The 18779-nt window shown below is 43.4% G+C and overlaps 1 protein-coding gene across 1 annotated transcript in view; it reads left to right on the top strand.

Annotated features, from left to right (window-relative positions):
* Positions 1 to 1429: 1429 nt before the first annotated feature.
* Positions 1430 to 18779, top strand: part of ERCC6 (ERCC excision repair 6, chromatin remodeling factor) — a 69184-nt gene continuing 51834 nt past the window's right edge. The window contains exons 1-4 of the mRNA XM_007446238.1: positions 1430 to 1864; positions 3758 to 3878; positions 5786 to 5897; positions 10891 to 11611. Of these exons, the coding sequence (XP_007446300.1) occupies positions 1443 to 1864; positions 3758 to 3878; positions 5786 to 5897; positions 10891 to 11611 (1376 nt within the window). The 5' untranslated portion in view covers positions 1430 to 1442. The remainder of the gene's footprint in view (positions 1865 to 3757; positions 3879 to 5785; positions 5898 to 10890; positions 11612 to 18779) is intronic.

Genomic DNA, 18779 nt, shown 5'->3' with positions numbered 1-18779 from the left:
GGGCTCTTGCCTGTGCCTCTTTTACACACCTGCCCCTCTGTGTTGTTACTGGCATATTTCTCCTCCACTAGTGAGCGAGCTGCTTAGGGCAGGATGACACTTAAGTTCCTGGCATCTTTGTATCCTAGTGCTTGGCCACTGGAATCATTTTATTTAATGAGGAATGAGTGGGACTTGTTGGGGAATTTGTCATCATTTCATTGAAATAAAGTTTTAGTGCTGAGAGAAACCTTAGTTTAGTCACAGTTAAATAAAAAGAAAAGCTGTCACTTTTTTTTTAATGTATATAAAAGTATTTATTCGATGGAGTTATACAGGCAATATAGCGAACACATTTTCTTTCAAGGAGTTCTTGATTTCTTGGAGTAAAATGTGAGAGTTCCCCTTTATTCCTACCTGTTCCTTCTGCTTCCCCCTCCCAATTGTCGCAGGTTTAGTTTGTATCTCCAGATCATTTTGAATGCATTCCATACACACAGTTGTGGATACACATTGTTTTCCAATATAAATGTCTTCGTACGCTGTGACGTTTTTCGTCTTACTTGGCTTTTATATCACTACCATTGAAAATACTTAATGCCTTTTAAAAACTATTTAAAAACATGCTACAATAAATATCCTTATGTATATGTGAGTATTTCTCTGGAATAAGTGCCTAGTAATGTGAATTTTAAATGTTGACAGATATTGCTAAATTGCCTTCCAAAAGAATTTTACTAACTTATGTTCCCACCAGCATTATGTGAAAGTGGATTTTTCTTGCCTCTCCTGGATATTGTCAGTCATTATGTTTTTGCCAGCCTGATGGTGAGAAATGATATCATGCATTGAAATGGAGTTATTTTTGAGAATATTTTAATTAATCTTCCTCAGATTCTGATTTGAGTGGTGCTATTTATTACCTCTTGTTCAGAGTTTCTGTGTTTTGGAGTTCAACCTAAAAGTTTTTAGTGCTAGATTTGTAGAGAATCTCTCTCAAGTCACTAAATCTGTACTTTACAGTTGATCTTGCCACTGTAATGTAGGTCACTTGTGCCATAATGCAGTGAAGAGGCTGACTTGGAAAGCAGCGGTGAAATGACTTCAGTTGATTTGGAGAAGGCTCTGTGGGCATCATTCAGGATTCTGGTTGCCAGCTTTCTTAGCTGGCTACCCCAGTGTCGTTCGTTGGTGATACTGCATTTTTTCTTCTTCTTCTTTTTTTTTTTTTTGGTTAATTTTTCTCAATTATCAGAACTCAAGAAGATCTATAGCTTGTGCCCTTTTAAGAAAAATACTTGGGAACTTAAATTTATGTATAATTGGAGGATTATTTCTTGATTTTTTAAGAAATTGGTCTGCTTTCATTATAAGATATTTATGAAATTATATAAATATCATCAATTCTATATAACTGAAGGGCTGACTGAAAAATTGTTTTCCTTTTAGATAGTCTGTAGACGATGCCAAATGAGAGAATCCCCCACTCAAGTCAAACTCAGGAGCAAGACTGTTCACAGAGTCAGGCTATCAGTGAGAGTGCAGAGGAGACAATCAAGCAGGAGAACCATGGCGACGTGGAGCTGGGGGAGAGCCTCCCCTCTTGTTCCCCTGCTAATGGACCCTCCACTTCCGCCAAGGGGTATCCCTTGGAACTTCCAAGGAGAGGGCCAGCCCTGCTGCACATCAACAGACATCAGATCCAGGCGGTGGAGCCCAGTGCACAGGCCCTGGAGCTGCAGGGTTTGGGTGTGGACGTCTATGACCAGGATGTGCTGGAGCAAGGGGTGCTTCAGCAGGTGGACAGCGCCATTCATGAGGCCAGCCGTGTGGGCCAGCTTGCCAACGCGGAGAAGGAGTATCGGTCAGTGCTGGACGACCTCATGTGAGTGGACCACCTTCTCTCTGATTATAGAGTTTGTATTTAAATATGACGGAGAGATTCAGACAATAGCTGTGGTAGTCCAGAAATTTAGGAGATTTATAGAACCTTTAATTGGAGGATGGGGTCAGTAAGGGTGGTCCTTGACCTTGTGTCTCAACCCCAGCCCTTTCGCTCAGAAGCGCTGTACACAGTAGTTAGGGGCTCTGTTCAGTTCACAGCAGCTTGTTTACACATGATGTCCTGGAGAGAAGCACTGTTCTAAGTGCCCCAGGTTTTGCAAGCTTGTGCACAGAATGGTTCTCAGGAGAAGTGTTCCTAAAGTTCTGATATGTCCTACTCCAGATACCAGGAACATATCTGCCCCCCCACCCCCCCGTCCTATAATTTCTTTCCAGTTTCCTGTGCCTAAACCTAGGGCCAGTCTTTTGGTACCTTTTCAGATTTGCATTTCTAGAAACAGTGAGAAACAACTCCCTGCTTTTTCTTTCTTCTGTTGTACTTTTGACTCTATAAAGAAAGGTAAAGTCCCATAGAGACTTCACTTGTGCTTTAGAGGAGAAACAGACCTGGGCCGTGTTGCGCACAGCACACTGGCGGGGAAGGGGGTGCCCTGGACCTGGGTTGGAAGACGGGGCGGAGGACTGAGTTGAGCTCGCTCTCCTTTGCCAGTCTGCCCTCCTTGGCCAGTGTTCTCGGTTGTGTCAGGGAAACAGGAAGGGGAGGACTGGGTGGAGGGATGGTGTGGTCTCAGGTGGGAGCGGCTGGGGGAGGGAGAGGGAGGCACGTAGAGCTTTTGGCTACCCCGGGGTGGGGGTGGGGGGCGGTGCGCTGTGGTACAGGCAGCTGTTGGCACTTAAAGGGCATGTTTTCTGCTAACAGTTTCCGGTGTGTTCTTTGGGCCTCTTGAGCAGCAGGTGTTCTCCAATAGTTGTAGTCTGACCTTCAGGCGTGAGGACCTTGATGCCATGTAATGAACACACCTTTTACATTCGACCTGGGAAATGTATCCACTGCTTGCAGAGGTGACAGAGCAGGGTGCTGCAGAGTCACCTAGAGGCCGCCTAACACTAGACAGATGGTGACACGTACTGAGACTGCCAGTAACTTGCATTGATAACGTCTTTTTCCTGAAATCCACAAAGGGTACAAACAGCAAATTACACAAGTGTTGAGATTGAATTTGTGTTTTGAAACTTGGGAGTTACAATTCTGTGATGTCTATTTTAGGAGCAATGTATTATAAACTGATTCTTTTTCTTTGCACTACAAAGTGTAAAACGACAGCAAATAAGTCTTCTAGTCATGCAAAAGAAAAATATTGTCACAGTTGCCTGACCTATATAAGAAGATGTTTAAATATTTTTAGTACTTTTCCAAGCTTTGGGAGACTTCCAAAATGGCCTTTAAACACGGATGTATGAGTTGTTAGTAATGGGGTACGCTGTGCGTATTTGGGGCAGGGAGTATATGGGAAACCTTTACCTTCCTCTCAGTTTTGCCGTGAACCTAAAACTGCTCTAAAAAATTAACTCTCAAAAAAAAAAGTGTATGCATTTTTTCATATAAAGGGACAACTTATTGCCTATTGGCTTTGCACAGTCTCTTGAATAGAATAGACCCTTAAAGTGCTTGTAGAATGAATGAATCTGCTTGCAAATGGGAATGAACTGATTAAAATTGGCCAGATTAAAGAAAAACATGAGCAGTCATCTTAGACTTCCAATAACCCTTCAAGTTCTATTAGTGGCCAAAAAGAATATGTCTTCTGGTTTAGTTTCTTTTGTCTTTTAGTTAATAAGAAGTAAAAGGGACATGTTTTTAGCATTTCTCTCCGTGTTATTCTGTAAAAGGTGTTACCAGAGTGGAAAATGGACATTTTATCTTCTTTTTCAGGTCATGTACGACATCCCTAAGGCAAATCAATAAAATTATCGAACAACTTAGCCCTCAAGCTGACACCAACAAAGACATCAACAGGAAACTAGATTCTGTAAAACGACAGAAGTATAACAAGGTGACTCCAAATAACACACTAAGTTGCATTTTTGCAGAAGTCATTATTTAGGCTCATTTAATATTTAGGAAGTAGCTATTCTGAAAAGTACTGGTAAGATGTGAAGCAAATTTATAACAGAAACTTTTGAGTTCCTTTTATACGTTTAATTTTTTGGCTGTTTCCCTTTAACATCCTCTGCTTAAAGAGTGTTTCTAAAAATACGCATATGTACGCATACATACGTAACTGAGAAAAAGTTCCTCTTTTGGCTTTGCGTGCCCCCTCACTCGGGTACTTTCATAGTCTCCCTGCGGCACCACTTTCTTTCCCCAGCTTAGGTTCTTTGGCATGCTGGCCTCTCATGCCGTCTCCTTGTCTTGTGTGGACTTGATCTTTTTCCTGCTCAGCTTCTGCTTGCACTGACTGTCTGCAGACGTTTCCCATCGACCCAGCCCTCGCCCCTCACACACTCGTGATCACTGTTCTGAGAGGCTGGCCTTCGGTGTTCAGTCATCACCCAGCCACACTGACCGGGTCTGCACTTAGGGTTGGAGGACTTAAGGGTAGGGAATGTCTGTTACTTATGACATTGTTTTTTATGAGGTTTGAAACATTTTTTAGAATTTATGTACACTTCATGACAATATATTGCAGGAGGTAGAAATGACTAGTTTTGATCATTTTATTGCTGCCATCCGAAGTGACTAGCAGATGGCCTTGTGCTTGCTGTTGATTCAGTGCAGTGAGCAGAGTCCTCACAGCTCTTATTCAGGCTCTACTTGTGGGGCGTGGTTAGCCTTGGTTCCTCCTTTTGCTCTCCACTCACCGGTTCATGATCTCCACACTATCTCTCTCACTTAACTCCACAGCAGCAGCCCAAAGGTCAGAGCTCACAGTGGCTTGAGGCACCCGGGGTCTCCCCAAAGCAGAGAGGAGACCGCCTGGCTTCTCGTGGAGCATGTGAATAGTGGGCTTCTGGTGGGCTGGGGTTTCGAAGAGCAGAGAGGACCAATCTTAGGCCCCTTTAGGTACTGGTCTAACTTGGTTATATATTCCTGTCTTTCTTCAGCAGCTTTTTGCTGTTTAGAGAGAGACTATTCAGAGAGAGGCCGTTTTTTATGAGAGTTTGCTGAGAGAAAAACTGTGAGATACAGTAAAAGGAATTACAAGTCATTACAACATGGTGTTTATAATCAGGATGTCCCCTTGCTCCACACTCGTGTTTGGCGTTCAAGCATTCTTGACCTTGGGAGAAAGAACCACCTACCACAGGCCTAGTTAATTAGGGAGTACCTAGGAATGGCTGCATATCCAAGCTCTGGTGATGTAGAGGGAGACAAGACAAAGCGGGGCCCGGGGAGGACAGAGTAAAAGGGTATATCAAAATAGATTTTCCCTTTAAAATTTTGTGATTGGGTAGGATACTATAAAGGACAGTCATAAATCTGGTAGATTATCAAAGGTGACTGACTTTTTCAACTGTGTGAACATTTGTGTTTGTTTCTTATCCCTACAACCTATTGACCTCATAGCCCATTGGCTGCTAAGGTCAGAAACAGAGAAATTCAGTGATTTACCCAGTGTGTATTGGGGAAACCATGTAGAGCAGTTCCACCTCCCAAGTCAGTGGAGAGTCAGTGCAGTGAACTTAGCTGCTCAGGCAAGTAGAGAGCTGTGCCGCCCAGTCAGGAGAGTGGGTGGGGACAGGGATGCTGCCCGATGGACATGCTTTGAGGGCTCCTTCCTGCTAGAAAAGTGGCAGTTATTCAAATAAGGTTTTCTGTAGTAATAGTGATATATGGTAGTTCTGTTTTATTTTTATTTTGCTCTTGATTAAAGTTTTTAAAATTTTGCAATGCTGTCGTTTGTATTTAACATTTAATCACTTCTTTGCTGTTTTTTGTATTCAATACCTACCAATTCAGGAACAACAGCTGAAAAAGATCACAGCAAAACAAAAATGTCTCCAGACTCTCGTTGGGGGAGCAGAGGTAAAAGTCGAACTAGATCATGCCAGTCTGGAGGAGGAGGATGCAGGTGAGGATACTGGGGACAGTGTCTCTGTTCTCAAATTGATGCCTGATGCCTCTCGTCAGTGGAGGGTGTCCCTTCGGTTCTGGCCTGGGTGTTGGGAAAAATACATTTGTTTACTTACTGACAAAAGAGATACAGGAAAATTTTATTCTCCACACCTGTAGAACCAAATCTGCTTTAAGTCTTATGGGGTTTCAGAGAAAGAAAGTAAATTTTTAACTCAGTCTAATGGAGGCTCCTGGTGTGCATTGAGTATTACGTCTGATAAATTAGAAATCTTAACATTGTTTTATAATTGATTTCGTAGAGACCTAACATCTTGATTGAATTACGTTTTGTTGACCAAGCGTCATCCATCAACATTCATAGAATTGCTTTTAAATATCTTTTGGGGACATATTTGGCAGGCTTTCCAAGCATCAATTCTGTTGTTCAAGAAAAGGCATCTTAATTCAGGTTATTTAATCCATGGCCATGATTTTGTTTATATCACTGACCTGGATGGGTATCTTTTGGAAAACCTTTTGGGAAGATGCATAAGCTCAGAAACGAAATATCTTTGTAGTCGGTGTGTGTGCATGTGTGTTTAGAAATTGTTGGTAGCTGTTCACTTACTTACTAGTTGAAGTATAGATTTAGACCCTTCAGGCAAATATTTTCTACTAATTCCAGAAGTCTATTCAGTAAGACAAGAGAATTGTGAGAATTGAGGCATTGGAAAAAAAATAAATATTAGATGTGCTATTAATGTCTCGCAGAATCCATTGGGCCTATGAGGAGTGCTTTCTGCTGCTGAAATGCCATATTTCTCATTGGTAAAAAAACCATTGTCCTGGTCTGGCTGACTAGAACTTGCTGCTGTCTTTTGCTACCTATTATTTGTTTGGTAAAACTTGGCCCAGGATTAATTGTTACTTCCCCCATCCAAAAACTCCACTTGGCCTGTCTGTAGCAGCTGACACTTCCCTGCCTTCCAGGATCCATGTCTCTCTTCTGGTTTTCCTTTTAGCCTTCTGACCATTTCTGTTTAGTTTTTTTTGACCAGCTTTTCTAGGCTTATCTTAAATGTTGATTATTCTCAGAATTTCTTGCTGAGCCCTCTTCTTCTTTTTTATAAATTTATTTATTTATTTTTGGCTGCATTGAGTCTTCTTTGTGGTGCACGGGCTTCTCGTTGTGGTGGCTTCTCTTGTCGCGGAGCACGGGCTCTAGGGCGCACAGGCTTCAGTAGTTGTGGCGCATGGGCTTAGTTGCTCCGCAGCATGTGGGATCTTCCTGGACCAGGGATCGAACCCGTGTCCCTTGCATTGGCAGGCAGAGTCTTAACCACTGTGCCGCCAGGGAAGTCCTGAGCTACCTTCTTCTTATACTGCCTCTCCCCAAATAATCTCATCCATTCCCTATGGCTTTTGTGGCCACCTAGGTTCTAGTATCTTATAAATCTGTAGACCTGTGGCCTTTTGCCCTTTCCTGAACTCCTGGTTCCTATTATCCTCTCCAGTGGGGCTCCAGCTAACACTTCAGACTCCTGGTCTCTCTTATAACCCTTCCTTCTCCATCCCTTCTGGGATACCTTCCTTCTCCGTGGTGCTCTGTGCTCTGTTCGGTGGGGCAGGAGAACAGAGTGTCTAGGCTTTGTGTACCCCAGCTCTGTATTGCCCAGGTATAGACCTTGGCTACATTCTTTAACCTTTCCAAGTCTGCTTTGAGATGGGCATAAGCATAGTAGACCTTCATTTCTTTGTTCACATGCTTCCCTGAGGTTTCCTTTCCCCTGGTCTCCACATAGCGATCCGTTTCCTAATTGTTGTGAGGATTATTTGATTAAAGAATCCTTTCCTGGAATTAGGTGGGATAAACTTTGCAACAGTTGGCTTTGCTTCTCTGATCTGGGATGAGATGAGGTGCTTGCTGTCACCTTTCCTGTTCAGCATTGTACCTGGATAGTGTAGTAATGTTAAGAAGAGAAATAAAACCATCATTATTTACAGCGTATGTTATTGGTCATATCAAAAATCTGAAAGGATCAATGGGCAGTCTGTTGGAATTACCATGTGAATTTAGCAGTGTCACTGGATATAAGGTCAATATATAAAAATCATTCATATTTTTACATACGAGCAAAAGCAAAAAATAAAATTTAATAAAGATGGCAATTACGATCAAAATCAAATATGTGGAAATAACTCTTAGTAAAAAAAAAGGTAGTTTTTCGGGCTTCCCTGGTGGTGCAGTGGCTGGGAATCTGGCTGCCAATGCAGGGGACACGGGTTCGAGCCCTGGTCCGGGAAGATCCCACATGCCATGGGGCAACTGGGCCCGTGCACCCCAGCTACTGAAGCCTGCACACCTAGGGCCCGTTCTCCGAAACGAGAGAGGCCACCACAGTGAGAAGCCTGCGCACCGCAAAGAAGAGTAGCCCCCTCTCACCGCAGCTAGAGGAGGCCCGCGTGCAGCAAAAAAGACCCAAAGCACCAAAAAAAAAAAAAAAAAAAAGGTTCAGCGCTCTCTACGTTAAAAACTACAAAATGTCATTGAAAAATTAAAGAAGGCAAATAAATGGGGAGATACACCATGGTCATAGATTGGAAGATACAGTTCTATCCACTTATAGTTTCAGTGCAACCCCAATATAAATTTCAGGGAGTTTTTTGAGGGAGAGGGTGTAGAGTAGGAAGAGTAGGCTGAGGGTGGGTGGCACTAACAACCTGATTCTAAAATTTATATAAACATGCATTGGGTCAAGAATGGCCAAGGCAATCTTGAAGAAGAACAAAATATCCAGACTTATTACTAACCTATAGTAAGTAAGACACTGTAGTGGCATAAGGATAGACAGATACACCAATGGGACAGAGTAGAGGGTCCAGCAAACAGACCCACCCATATGTGGTCACTTGATTTATGACAGATGTGGCAGTATAGTGCTGTGGAGAAGAATTGTCTTTTCACTAAGTGTGCTGGGTTAACCCACATGAAGATAAAGTGAATATTGGCCCATTATACAGTGTACAAAAATAAATTCCAAATGGACTGTAGATTTCACCATTAAGGGTAAAACAAAGCTTTTAGGATATAACATAGGAAAACATTTTCATGATCTTGGGGCAAAGATTTAACAAGGCACAAAAACAAGGCTCACTGTAAAGGAAAAGATCTGATAAATGAACTATGTTACAACTAAGATCTTATGTCGCTGAGAGATAGCATTTAAGAGAGTGAAAAGGCAAGCTGCAGAATGGGAAAAGATGTTTGCAGTATCTGTATCAGTCCAGGGACTTGAGTCCAGAATGTATGAAGAACTCCTAGAAATCTTTTTTTTTTTTTCCTTTTTAAAGACAGACCACATATGAGAAAAACGGGCAAAAGATTTGAACATTTTCTTCACAATAGGCTACCCAAAAGATCAACAGATCTTACGTAAAGATTCCCTAGTTCATTAGTCATGAGGGAAATACAAATTACAGCCACAAAGTGGTACTACTACGTGCCTACCAGCATAGCTAAAGTGGAATGGCAAGAACGTGGACCAGTTGAAACTCTCAAACGCTGTTGGTGGAACTTAAAATTGATAGGACCACTTGGAAATTTGTTTGGTGGTGTCTACTAAAGCTTAATATACCCAAAGAATTATATACATACCTTACCAAAGAATGTGTACTGGAATAGCAACATTATTCCTAGTAGCCCAAACCTGGAAACTACCCAAATATCCAGTAACTAGAATGGAAAAATTGTAGTAGAGTTATAATAGAATACTAACAGCAATGAGAATCAACAAACTGCACTTATATTCAATAGTAAGTGTGACTCACCCAAGCATGATGTTGAATAAAAGAAACCAGATACGAGTACAGACATTCCCATTTCCATTAAGTTGAAAGCCAGGTACAACTTGTCTACCGTGTTAATAGGGCAGTCAGTATCTTGTGGGGTAGCAGGTGGGAGGCACCATGAAGGGCATATCTGGGGGTCCTAGTAATTTATGTTTCCTGATCTGGATGCTGGTGTTATGGGTTTGTTTTTTTTCTGAAAATTCACTGAGCTGTACACTTAGGATTTGTGCACTTTCTGATGTATGTTTTTCTTCAGTGCACATTTAATGAAAAATGCACTGTGCTATTATTGGCCTACAAGAAATACAGATTTTAGAATATGGATGCCTTCCTATTAAGCCTTTACTTCTTTTGGTATTTTGGCTATGGGTAAAGTAATTTTGCTAGAGATTAATTTCAACTAATGAAAGAGGGATGATTTCTGGGTGGCTTTCTATTATTATGGCATAACTTCCAACTTTAGTTCATCCCTTCAGTCAGTTAACTTCACATATCTAACACGGTGCTGTTTGGTGGACCTTTTTGCAATAGTGGAAATGCTGTCTGTGTTGTCCATTGTGGTAGCCTTTAGCCACATGTGGCTATTGGGCGCTTGAAATGTGGCCAGTACCACTGAGAGAATGAATTTTCAATGTAAATTTAAGTAGCCATATGGTGACTCTCCTATTGGGCAGTGCAGAGGCAGCATTTACGTTTTACCTATTTAGGTGCATGCTGATTCTTTAGATGTCTGTTTTCAGTTCTGCTGTCTCTTGTATTTAAGTCCATCTGAATGCTGGTATTAGCAGTGACGTGGAAACTTGGCAGATTGCTTCCTCAAGGGCAGTTGATAAGGAAACATGGTAAAATTTCTCTGTATGTTACATATGACTGGGTCTGTCTTTGGATGCACAGAAAGTATATTGATAATGCAGTGTTTTGGGAAAAGTTATTGAGAAGTTACCTTTTTGAATAGGAGTATACTAAATGTGGCATGAATGCTATAGTAAATTTCACTCTGTTCTTCATATACACTGTACTTTAGTACGTCATCTACTTTAGTACGTCAGTGATTTTTTTTTCTTTTTTTAAAAAATTTATGTATTGAGTAGTGCACATATCCATTGTTCTCTTGGAAAGTTTTGTGCTAGTGCCCAACGTGTTGTCATCCCTCTTTTCAGAAGCAGGGCCGTCCTCCCTCGGCAGCATGCTCATGCCTGCTCAGGAAACTGCTTGGGAAGAGCTCGTCCGCACTGGTCAGATGACACCTTTTGGTACCCAGATCCCTCAGAAGCAGGAGAAAAAGCCCAGAAAACTAATGCTCAACGAAGCATCAGATTTTGAAAAGTATTTGGCAGATCAAGCAAAACTGTCCTTTGAAAGAAAGAAGCAAGCTTGTAATAAAAGAGCAACTAAAAAAGCCCCGGCCTCAGTCACTTCTGAGCTGAGCTCAACACTCAGTGAAAACAAACCAGACAAGAGAGGCAAAGTTCTCTCGAAAACAGATAAGCGCTTGAAAAAACACATCAAGAAACTCCAGAAGAGGGCTCTTCAGTTCCAGGGGCAGGTGGGATTGCTAAAGGGAAAGAAACCCTTGGAGTGTGGTGTGAGGCCAAAGACAGAGGGAGACTCTGAGGATGAAGTGTCCGAGTACTTGCCCACGGAGTGGGAGCAGGGGGAGGCGGCAGGGGCTGACCTGTCTGGGGAAGACGCTGACTGTGACCGGAGACGGGTGCTCAGTCGCCAGAAACGGCAGAAGAAAGTCACAGTGCAGGAGATTGATGATGACTTCTTTCCAAGTTCTGGGGAAGAAGCTGAAGCCGCAGGAGGAGGAGGAGGAGGTCGGAAAGTAGTGAGATGCCGAGATGATGGAGATGAAGATTATTATAAGCAGCGGTTAAGGTCAGTCTCCAGGGATTGTACTGCTTGCTTTATTGTAGGTGGTAGGTTTATTAATAAATAAGAGTTCTAGTCTAGCGTAATATATTAGACCTCCATTCATCCAAAGGTTGGACTTCCTGCAACGTTAGCCTGCTAGAACCATCAGAGCCCCTGAGTCCTCGATGGAGCTGACCCAAGATGCTTCTACTTCGGGGTCTTCATTGAGATTTGAGGGCAAGTCCAAGAAGAAAAGCTAAGGGGGAGGGCTGGGCAAGAGGCATGCCTAGGACTAAAGCAGGAGCTGTGTGGCTTCACACGGAGAGTGGGTGCCCTGCCACAAGGGGCAGGAGGAGGTTGGCTTGTGTAGTGTATGTTGGGTGAAAGTAATTTTAGGAGACTTTCCTTCAAAAAAGAGCTGAAATTTAAGTCTTAGCGTATGAAAGAATGAGCTTGCTTTCCTAAATCCCTCCTTCCTTGTCTTGAAAAAGTAGTTCTCTACAGAATTTCAACAATACCGTGCCAGAAATGGGCTTCCTATGCCCAGCATACCCTTCCTGTGCCCTGTCTTTTTTTATGCTAGAGACTAACTTTGGCTTCTTATTTCCGTGAATTTGTCAGTGTCTGATGTAAGTAAGTAAAAGGAAGGTGAACACTTTTTTTTTTTTTTTGCGGTACGCAGGCCTCTCACTATTGTGGCCTCTCCCTTTGCGGAACACAGGCTCCGGATGCGCAGGCTCAGTGGCCATGGCTCATGGGCCTAGCTGCTCTGCGGCATGTGGGCTCTTCCCGGGCCGGGGCTCGAACCCGCATGCCCTGCATTGGCAGGCGGACTCTCAGCCACTGCGCCACCAGGGAAGCCCAGGTGAACACGTTTGTTTGTGGAGTCTGCACTGCATGTTGCCACACGTTTTCTGAGTCAAGAAAACCAGCACGTATGCTACAGTCTCCACCGTGTCCCACGGAGCATGACGTTGTGCGACTCAGGTCTCATGCCTTAGCTTGTTAAGAGTGTGCCGCGAGACTCAAAGGGATGCGGGAATCTGCTTAACAGATTACTTTTTTAACACTTGCTCCCAGGGTGGCTTTTTTCCCCAGTCCTCAACAGTTTTTTCTTGTTTCTCAGTGTAGGGAGACCTAGTTTATTATAATTCTTGTAGCTTTCCACTGACCTTTGCGAATGAAGATTGACCTGATATTTTCTTCTGTTATTTAGAATTGCTGACGCCCTACATCCAGGCTGCCACATACATCCTTTTAGAAGTAAATGCAGCGTAGTTCTTTTCATCAATGATTTGAGTACCTGCAACCTAAGTCCAGGTCTCTAAGAGAGCTGTTACGCTCTCACTGTGGTAGTACCTTATGCAGCAAGACAGAGTTGAGGAGTGGCTTAATGTTTGTCATTTCTCATTGTAACTTGCACATCTGATATCTTTAAATTTGTCTGAACAGTGAGTGGCATCAGTCTTTTTCTTGACTATTGTAGAGAATTAATAAAAGTGTTGGGCTTCCCTGGTGGCGCAGTGGTTGAGAGTCCGCCTGCTGATGCAGGGGACGTGGGTTTGTGCCCTGGTCCGGGAGGATCCCACATGCCGCGGAGCGGCTGGGCCCGTGAGCCATGGCCGCTGAGCCTGCGTGTTCGGAGCCTGTGCTCTGCAACGGGAGAGGCCACAACAGTGAGAGGTCCGCGTACCGCAAAAAAAAAAAAAAAAAAAAAAAGTGTTAATCTCAACATATTGATTATAAGTGGAGTGAATATTCTTCCCATTAAATTGAGTCAATATTAAATATATTTTAAGTATATCAGTATTTTGATCAAGAGCAATTAGTTTGATTGAATTTTAAATACAGGTTTAATTTAAATTCATGGCACTAAGTTTTTCTTAATAATGTTAAGATTGTAAAACTTATTTCCAAAGTCATATTAGAAGTCAGTTTTTTGCTCAAGTTTTAGTAAAACCTCAAATGAATTTCAGAAATATCAATAACTCTAATTGCCACCAAAATACTATAGCTCTTAAAATTTTATAGCTACAGTTATTAAGGTAGATAATTGTTAAACTGCAGATATCCACATTGAAATGTTTATACTGCATCTCCTTTGGTACCCTTTGGATTGGGGGATGTTAAAAAAATAAAATGCTCAGGATTGAGAAGCACATTAAGAATATTTTAAAAATGCCAGTCACTCTATACTTTGTTATTTCTTGTTGTTGATCTTTGTAGACAGAATGAAATTGTAATGGTATTCCCTTGAGTGAAGAAAAACACTTTAGGATTTCTTATCTTAGCAGTGGTTTGTTGATGGATAAGAAGAATAAAGCCCCATATAGTTTACAACATAGAAAATGAGTTTTTCCTAGGAATATGTACCCAAGGTAGGTACCTTTTGGACTTAAATATGTGTTGGTTATAGCCCTGTTAATTATAATGCTGTTTTGAACCCTTAGAAGTGAAAGTGGGTGACTCCTAGACATCTCACCCCCTTTATTCTCTCAACTTGGAGAGTCTTAGGTCTTTCATTAGCTCTAGATTAGTCCTAACTAGGTGTCTTTAGTTTTAGCTGACGCTCAGGGGGAATTTCCTGTCAGGCCTTTTCTACAGGTTAACCTTTTCTGCATCTGGATAGTAGATGATCCTGCTTTCTCTGACTTAGCCCAAGACCTCAGATCAGTCTTGGAAATTTTAACCATCTTATAAAATGCCCGTGTATTTTGCCTTTTCAGTATTTTTATCCTGCTTTCTTCTCTGTTCTGTTGCATTTGGAGGCTGTCTCCTCAATGGTGTTCCCTGATTTTCATACCTTTGATAATGTACCGTGATGGATGGGCCACTTCTTAGAAGCAAATATTCTGTCATTTCTTATTCATGTCAATGCTAACAGATCTTACAAAGCATCCATTATTTTTTATTTTAATTTTGGGGTACTCATGTTTCCATTAGGGTATGGCTCTCAGTTGTGAGGTCTTCCTTAAAATCTATTGCTGCTTTAGAAAGCTAGGGTCTGGGAGCTCCAGGTACCAAACACTTAACAGAAATAACACATTCAGTGTTGGGTGATATATGTCCCTGGTGAGTCCAGAGTGGCCTAGAAGACCAAACGTTTCATACGTGCACCTTTCCCTGCCAGGTGATCAGAGATCTGCAATCCCGGTTCCCTCAGTGTAGTTGGTTCATTTTCCAGTTGAGATGTGAGGTCATCTCCATTGCTTCATCTTTGCTCTCACTGCATGAATGCACATCTCCATTCTAGGACTGGAGTCTAGGGGTTCCTGTGAGGAATCTGCAGTCTTTTAGGGGACGTGGGCACAGATGGGACCTAACCAGTGTGCAGGGCATAATGAAATCAGACTGAGGTGTTTGGGGAAGATTTTGTGGAGGAGGTTCATCCCAGCACTGGGCCTGGTCTGTTGGGTCATTCAGATATGTTGATACGGACCTGAGGATGCAGGTTAAAACTTGGCACGTTTACCCCCGAACTTAGGTACATCACTGAACAGGAAAATACTTGCATTGCTTTGGGGACACATTGTTTCCTCAAGGGTCTCGTTTGGATTGCTTTGGGTATTGGCATGGTGGTGGCCATGGTCTGCAGAGAAGTCCAGTTGCTAAGCTGCCACTTCAAGACAGGGAGGGCACAAGCCCTTGCCTTTGCCAGCCAGCTCCCACCTTTGGCAGTGGTAATCTGTTCGGGGGAGACTGAGGCGTGTTTGGCTTCCCTGGGAAAGAGGGCCGCAATCCGTTGGTGATGTCTACCTTGGCACGGGGACAACAGGGGGAAGCAAGCAACATGCTGTTTGTCAACAGTGAGATATAACAAACAAAAAATGTCACCAACTGTTGCCTCTTTCCCCAGTGGTGGACGTACTGCTTGGGTCGGACATGCAGTGTAGGTCCGTTGACACCCCGAGTGAGAGGATGCACTTCCAAATAAGGTCTGTCTCCTGCTGGCACGACTAGGGAGAACATTTATAATTTGACTTAAACCTATTCTCTGAATCTCTTCTTTCTATTTCCATTTGCCAGCCATTATTGCTTAAGTTGCTAACCTAACAGCTGTATTTTCTTGGCAATGAGCATAGACTAAGGCAAAGATTCCCAGCCCATGGGCTGATCCTGTAGGATCACTGGGGGCTCCACCATTGGAGGTGCTGATTCAAAAAGTGTACGTGGGACTACCAGGTGGCAATTTAAAAAGCCTTTCCCAGGTGATTCTGATGCCCTGACCTGTTTGGGAACTACTTTGATAGATATAAGTGGACTTTATATATTCTTTTCCTTTCTGAGGCCGTAAGTTTTGGCAGATTGAGTTTGTATATCATTTTCTCTAAACTTTTATGTACCCTGCACAATTGTGTTTACATAGGAGAGGGCCTGGGCAGGAGCTTTGGGGCTAGTTTATTCAGCTCAGTGCTGTGTATAATGGTTCATCGGGTTCTTACCAGGGTGTGTGCTTGAGAATCCCCTGGGGAGCACCTTTAGGGCTCAGCCCGGAGCAGCAGGAGCTGGGCACTGCACTTGGGCTTTGAGCTCCCACTAATTCTGAGGTGAGGTTGGTAGCATTCTTCCTTATCAGAGGCCCTTACGATGTTCCCATTTAGGAAACCTTTGAGGAGGTTGGAAAGAATTGTTGGTAAGGATGTTGGGGTTTGAGAACGTAATGCTCAACTCTAGCCCAAAGTTAGCTTGGTATTGCTGCTGGGATAAATCACCGCCCCCCGCCCCATCCTCAGTCAGTGGAACAGTAGAATTTAGAAACAGACTCTTCAGTAGGTGGTGCCTGAGTCTCCTCAGATTATCTGGTACTTTGGGCCAAGCTGCTGAGATCACAGCCTGAAATGGATTTGAATTGGTACCTCCAGATAGTTTGAAGGCTTCCCATACCCTGCCCCTGACCTTTCACTTTTGATAATTCCTTTTTTTTGTTTTGTTTTGTTTTGTTTGTTTGTGGGTTTTTTGTGTGTGTGTGGTACGCGGGCTTCTCAAATTTGACTTAAACCTATTCTCTGAATCTCTTCTTTCTATTTCCATTTGCCAGCCATTATTGCTTAAGTTGCTAACCTAACAGCTGTATTTTCTTGGCAATGAGCATAGACTAAGGCAAAGATTCCCAGCCCATGGGCTGATCCTGTAGGATCACTGGGGGCTCCACCATTGGAGGTGCTGATTCAAAAAGTGTACGTGGGACTACCAGGTGGCAATTTAAAAAGCCTTTCCCAGGTGATTCTGATGCCCTGACCTGTTTGGGAACTACTTTGATAGATATAAGTGGACTTTATATATTCTTTTCCTTTCTGAGGCCGTAAGTTTTGGCAGATTGAGTTTGTATATCATTTTCTCTAAACTTTTATGTACCCTGCACAATTGTGTTTACATAGGAGAGGGCCTGGGCAGGAGCTTTGGGGCTAGTTTATTCAGCTCAGTGCTGTGTATAATGGTTCATCGGGTTCTTACCAGGGTGTGTGCTTGAGAATCCCCTGGGGAGCACCTTTAGGGCTCAGCCCGGAGCAGCAGGAGCTGGGCACTGCACTTGGGCTTTGAGCTCCCACTAATTCTGAGGTGAGGTTGGTAGCATTCTTCCTTATCAGAGGCCCTTACGATGTTCCCATTTAGGAAACCTTTGAGGAGGTTGGAAAGAATTGTTGGTAAGGATGTTGGGGTTTGAGAACGTAATGCTCAACTCTAGCCCAAAGTTAGCTTGGTATTGCTGCTGGGATAAATCACCGCCCCCCGCCCCATCCTCAGTCAGTGGAACAGTAGAATTTAGAAACAGACTCTTCAGTAGGTGGTGCCTGAGTCTCCTCAGATTATCTGGTACTTTGGGCCAAGCTGCTGAGATCACAGCCTGAAATGGATTTGAATTGGTACCTCCAGATAGTTTGAAGGCTTCCCATACCCTGCCCCTGACCTTTCACTTTTGATAATTCCTTTTTTTTGTTTTGTTTTGTTTTGTTTGTTTGTGGGTTTTTTGTGTGTGTGTGGTACGCGGGCTTCTCAATTCTGTGGCCTCTCCCGTTGCGGAGCACAGGCTCCGGACGCGCAGGCTCAGCAGCCATGGCTCACGGGCCCAGCCGCTCCGCGGCATGTGGGATTTTCCCAGACCGGGGCACAAACCCATGTCCCTTGCATCGGCAGGTGGACTCTCAACCACTGCACCACCAGGGAAGCCCCCAATTCCTTGTTTTTTAATAGTGAAATTGTGATAATATTAAGATAGACAAAACTACCTACACCTCTATTTTTTTATTTTTCTCTATTTCATTCCAGCCTTTGATCCTATGCATATATATCTTTCAGTTGTTCTAATTATAGTAGGCTGCACAAACACTTTATCTTGGCCCTTTCAGGGTGATCAGTTTGCCCATGATGTCACTGGTTAAGAGCTGGGATTTGAAGCCAGGACCCGGTTGTGTAAACGGTGGTTTCCTTTCATTTGTGGAATTGGGTGGAATGGGCAGTACCTATGTGTGGCCACATGGTGGTGCCAAGAATCAGGACATAGCTGCCCCTACCTCCCTGGGCTGGAGACCAAACCCTAGACCCAAGTCAGCTGGGTAAAGATTTGGGGAGATTGCTAGGGACTCCAGAAAACTTGACTGATCTGGTGTGGATGAGCATAGCATTTGCCTCGTGGTGTGGTGTAACCCGCGTCTGTAGTCATGACACCGGTTGATGTAACTGGCTTCTAATACAGTTTTGTCGTTAGAGGTTTTTCTTTTCTTTTGCCCCATTTTGAACTTTATTTACCGTGAATAACTTTGAGTTAAAAAAGGTCAGGGCTTCCCTGGTGGCGCAGTGGTTGAGAGTCCGCCTGCCGATGCAGGGGACACGGGTTTGTCCCCCGGTCCGGGAAGATCCCACATGCCGCTGAGCGACTGGGCCCGTGAGCCATGGCCGCTGAGCCTGCGCGTCCGGAGCCTGTGCTCCGCAACGGGAGAGGCCACAACAGTGAGAGGCCCACGTACCGCAAAAACAAACAAACAAACAAAAGGTCAGATGGCTCCATTCATTGTGTAAATCTTACAGAGTATCTTCTAAGCCCCCGTAAGACTTAATCATCCGGGAAAATGGTATCTTCATCACCCTCTCTCTTGAGCACTGTGGCTTCTGTGGCCAGGGGCGAGTTGGATCCTGGTTTGGAGGGTTTAGCTGTATACATGCATAGTTCTAGGAAGGGAAGGCTGTCGGTATT

Source organism: Lipotes vexillifer, unplaced genomic scaffold (assembly GCF_000442215.2).
Source record: "Lipotes vexillifer unplaced genomic scaffold, Lipotes_vexillifer_v1.1 scaffold1143, whole genome shotgun sequence".
In the NCBI taxonomy this organism is placed as follows: domain Eukaryota; kingdom Metazoa; phylum Chordata; class Mammalia; order Artiodactyla; family Lipotidae; genus Lipotes; species Lipotes vexillifer.
This window is presented reverse-complemented; position numbering and strand designations above follow the sequence as displayed.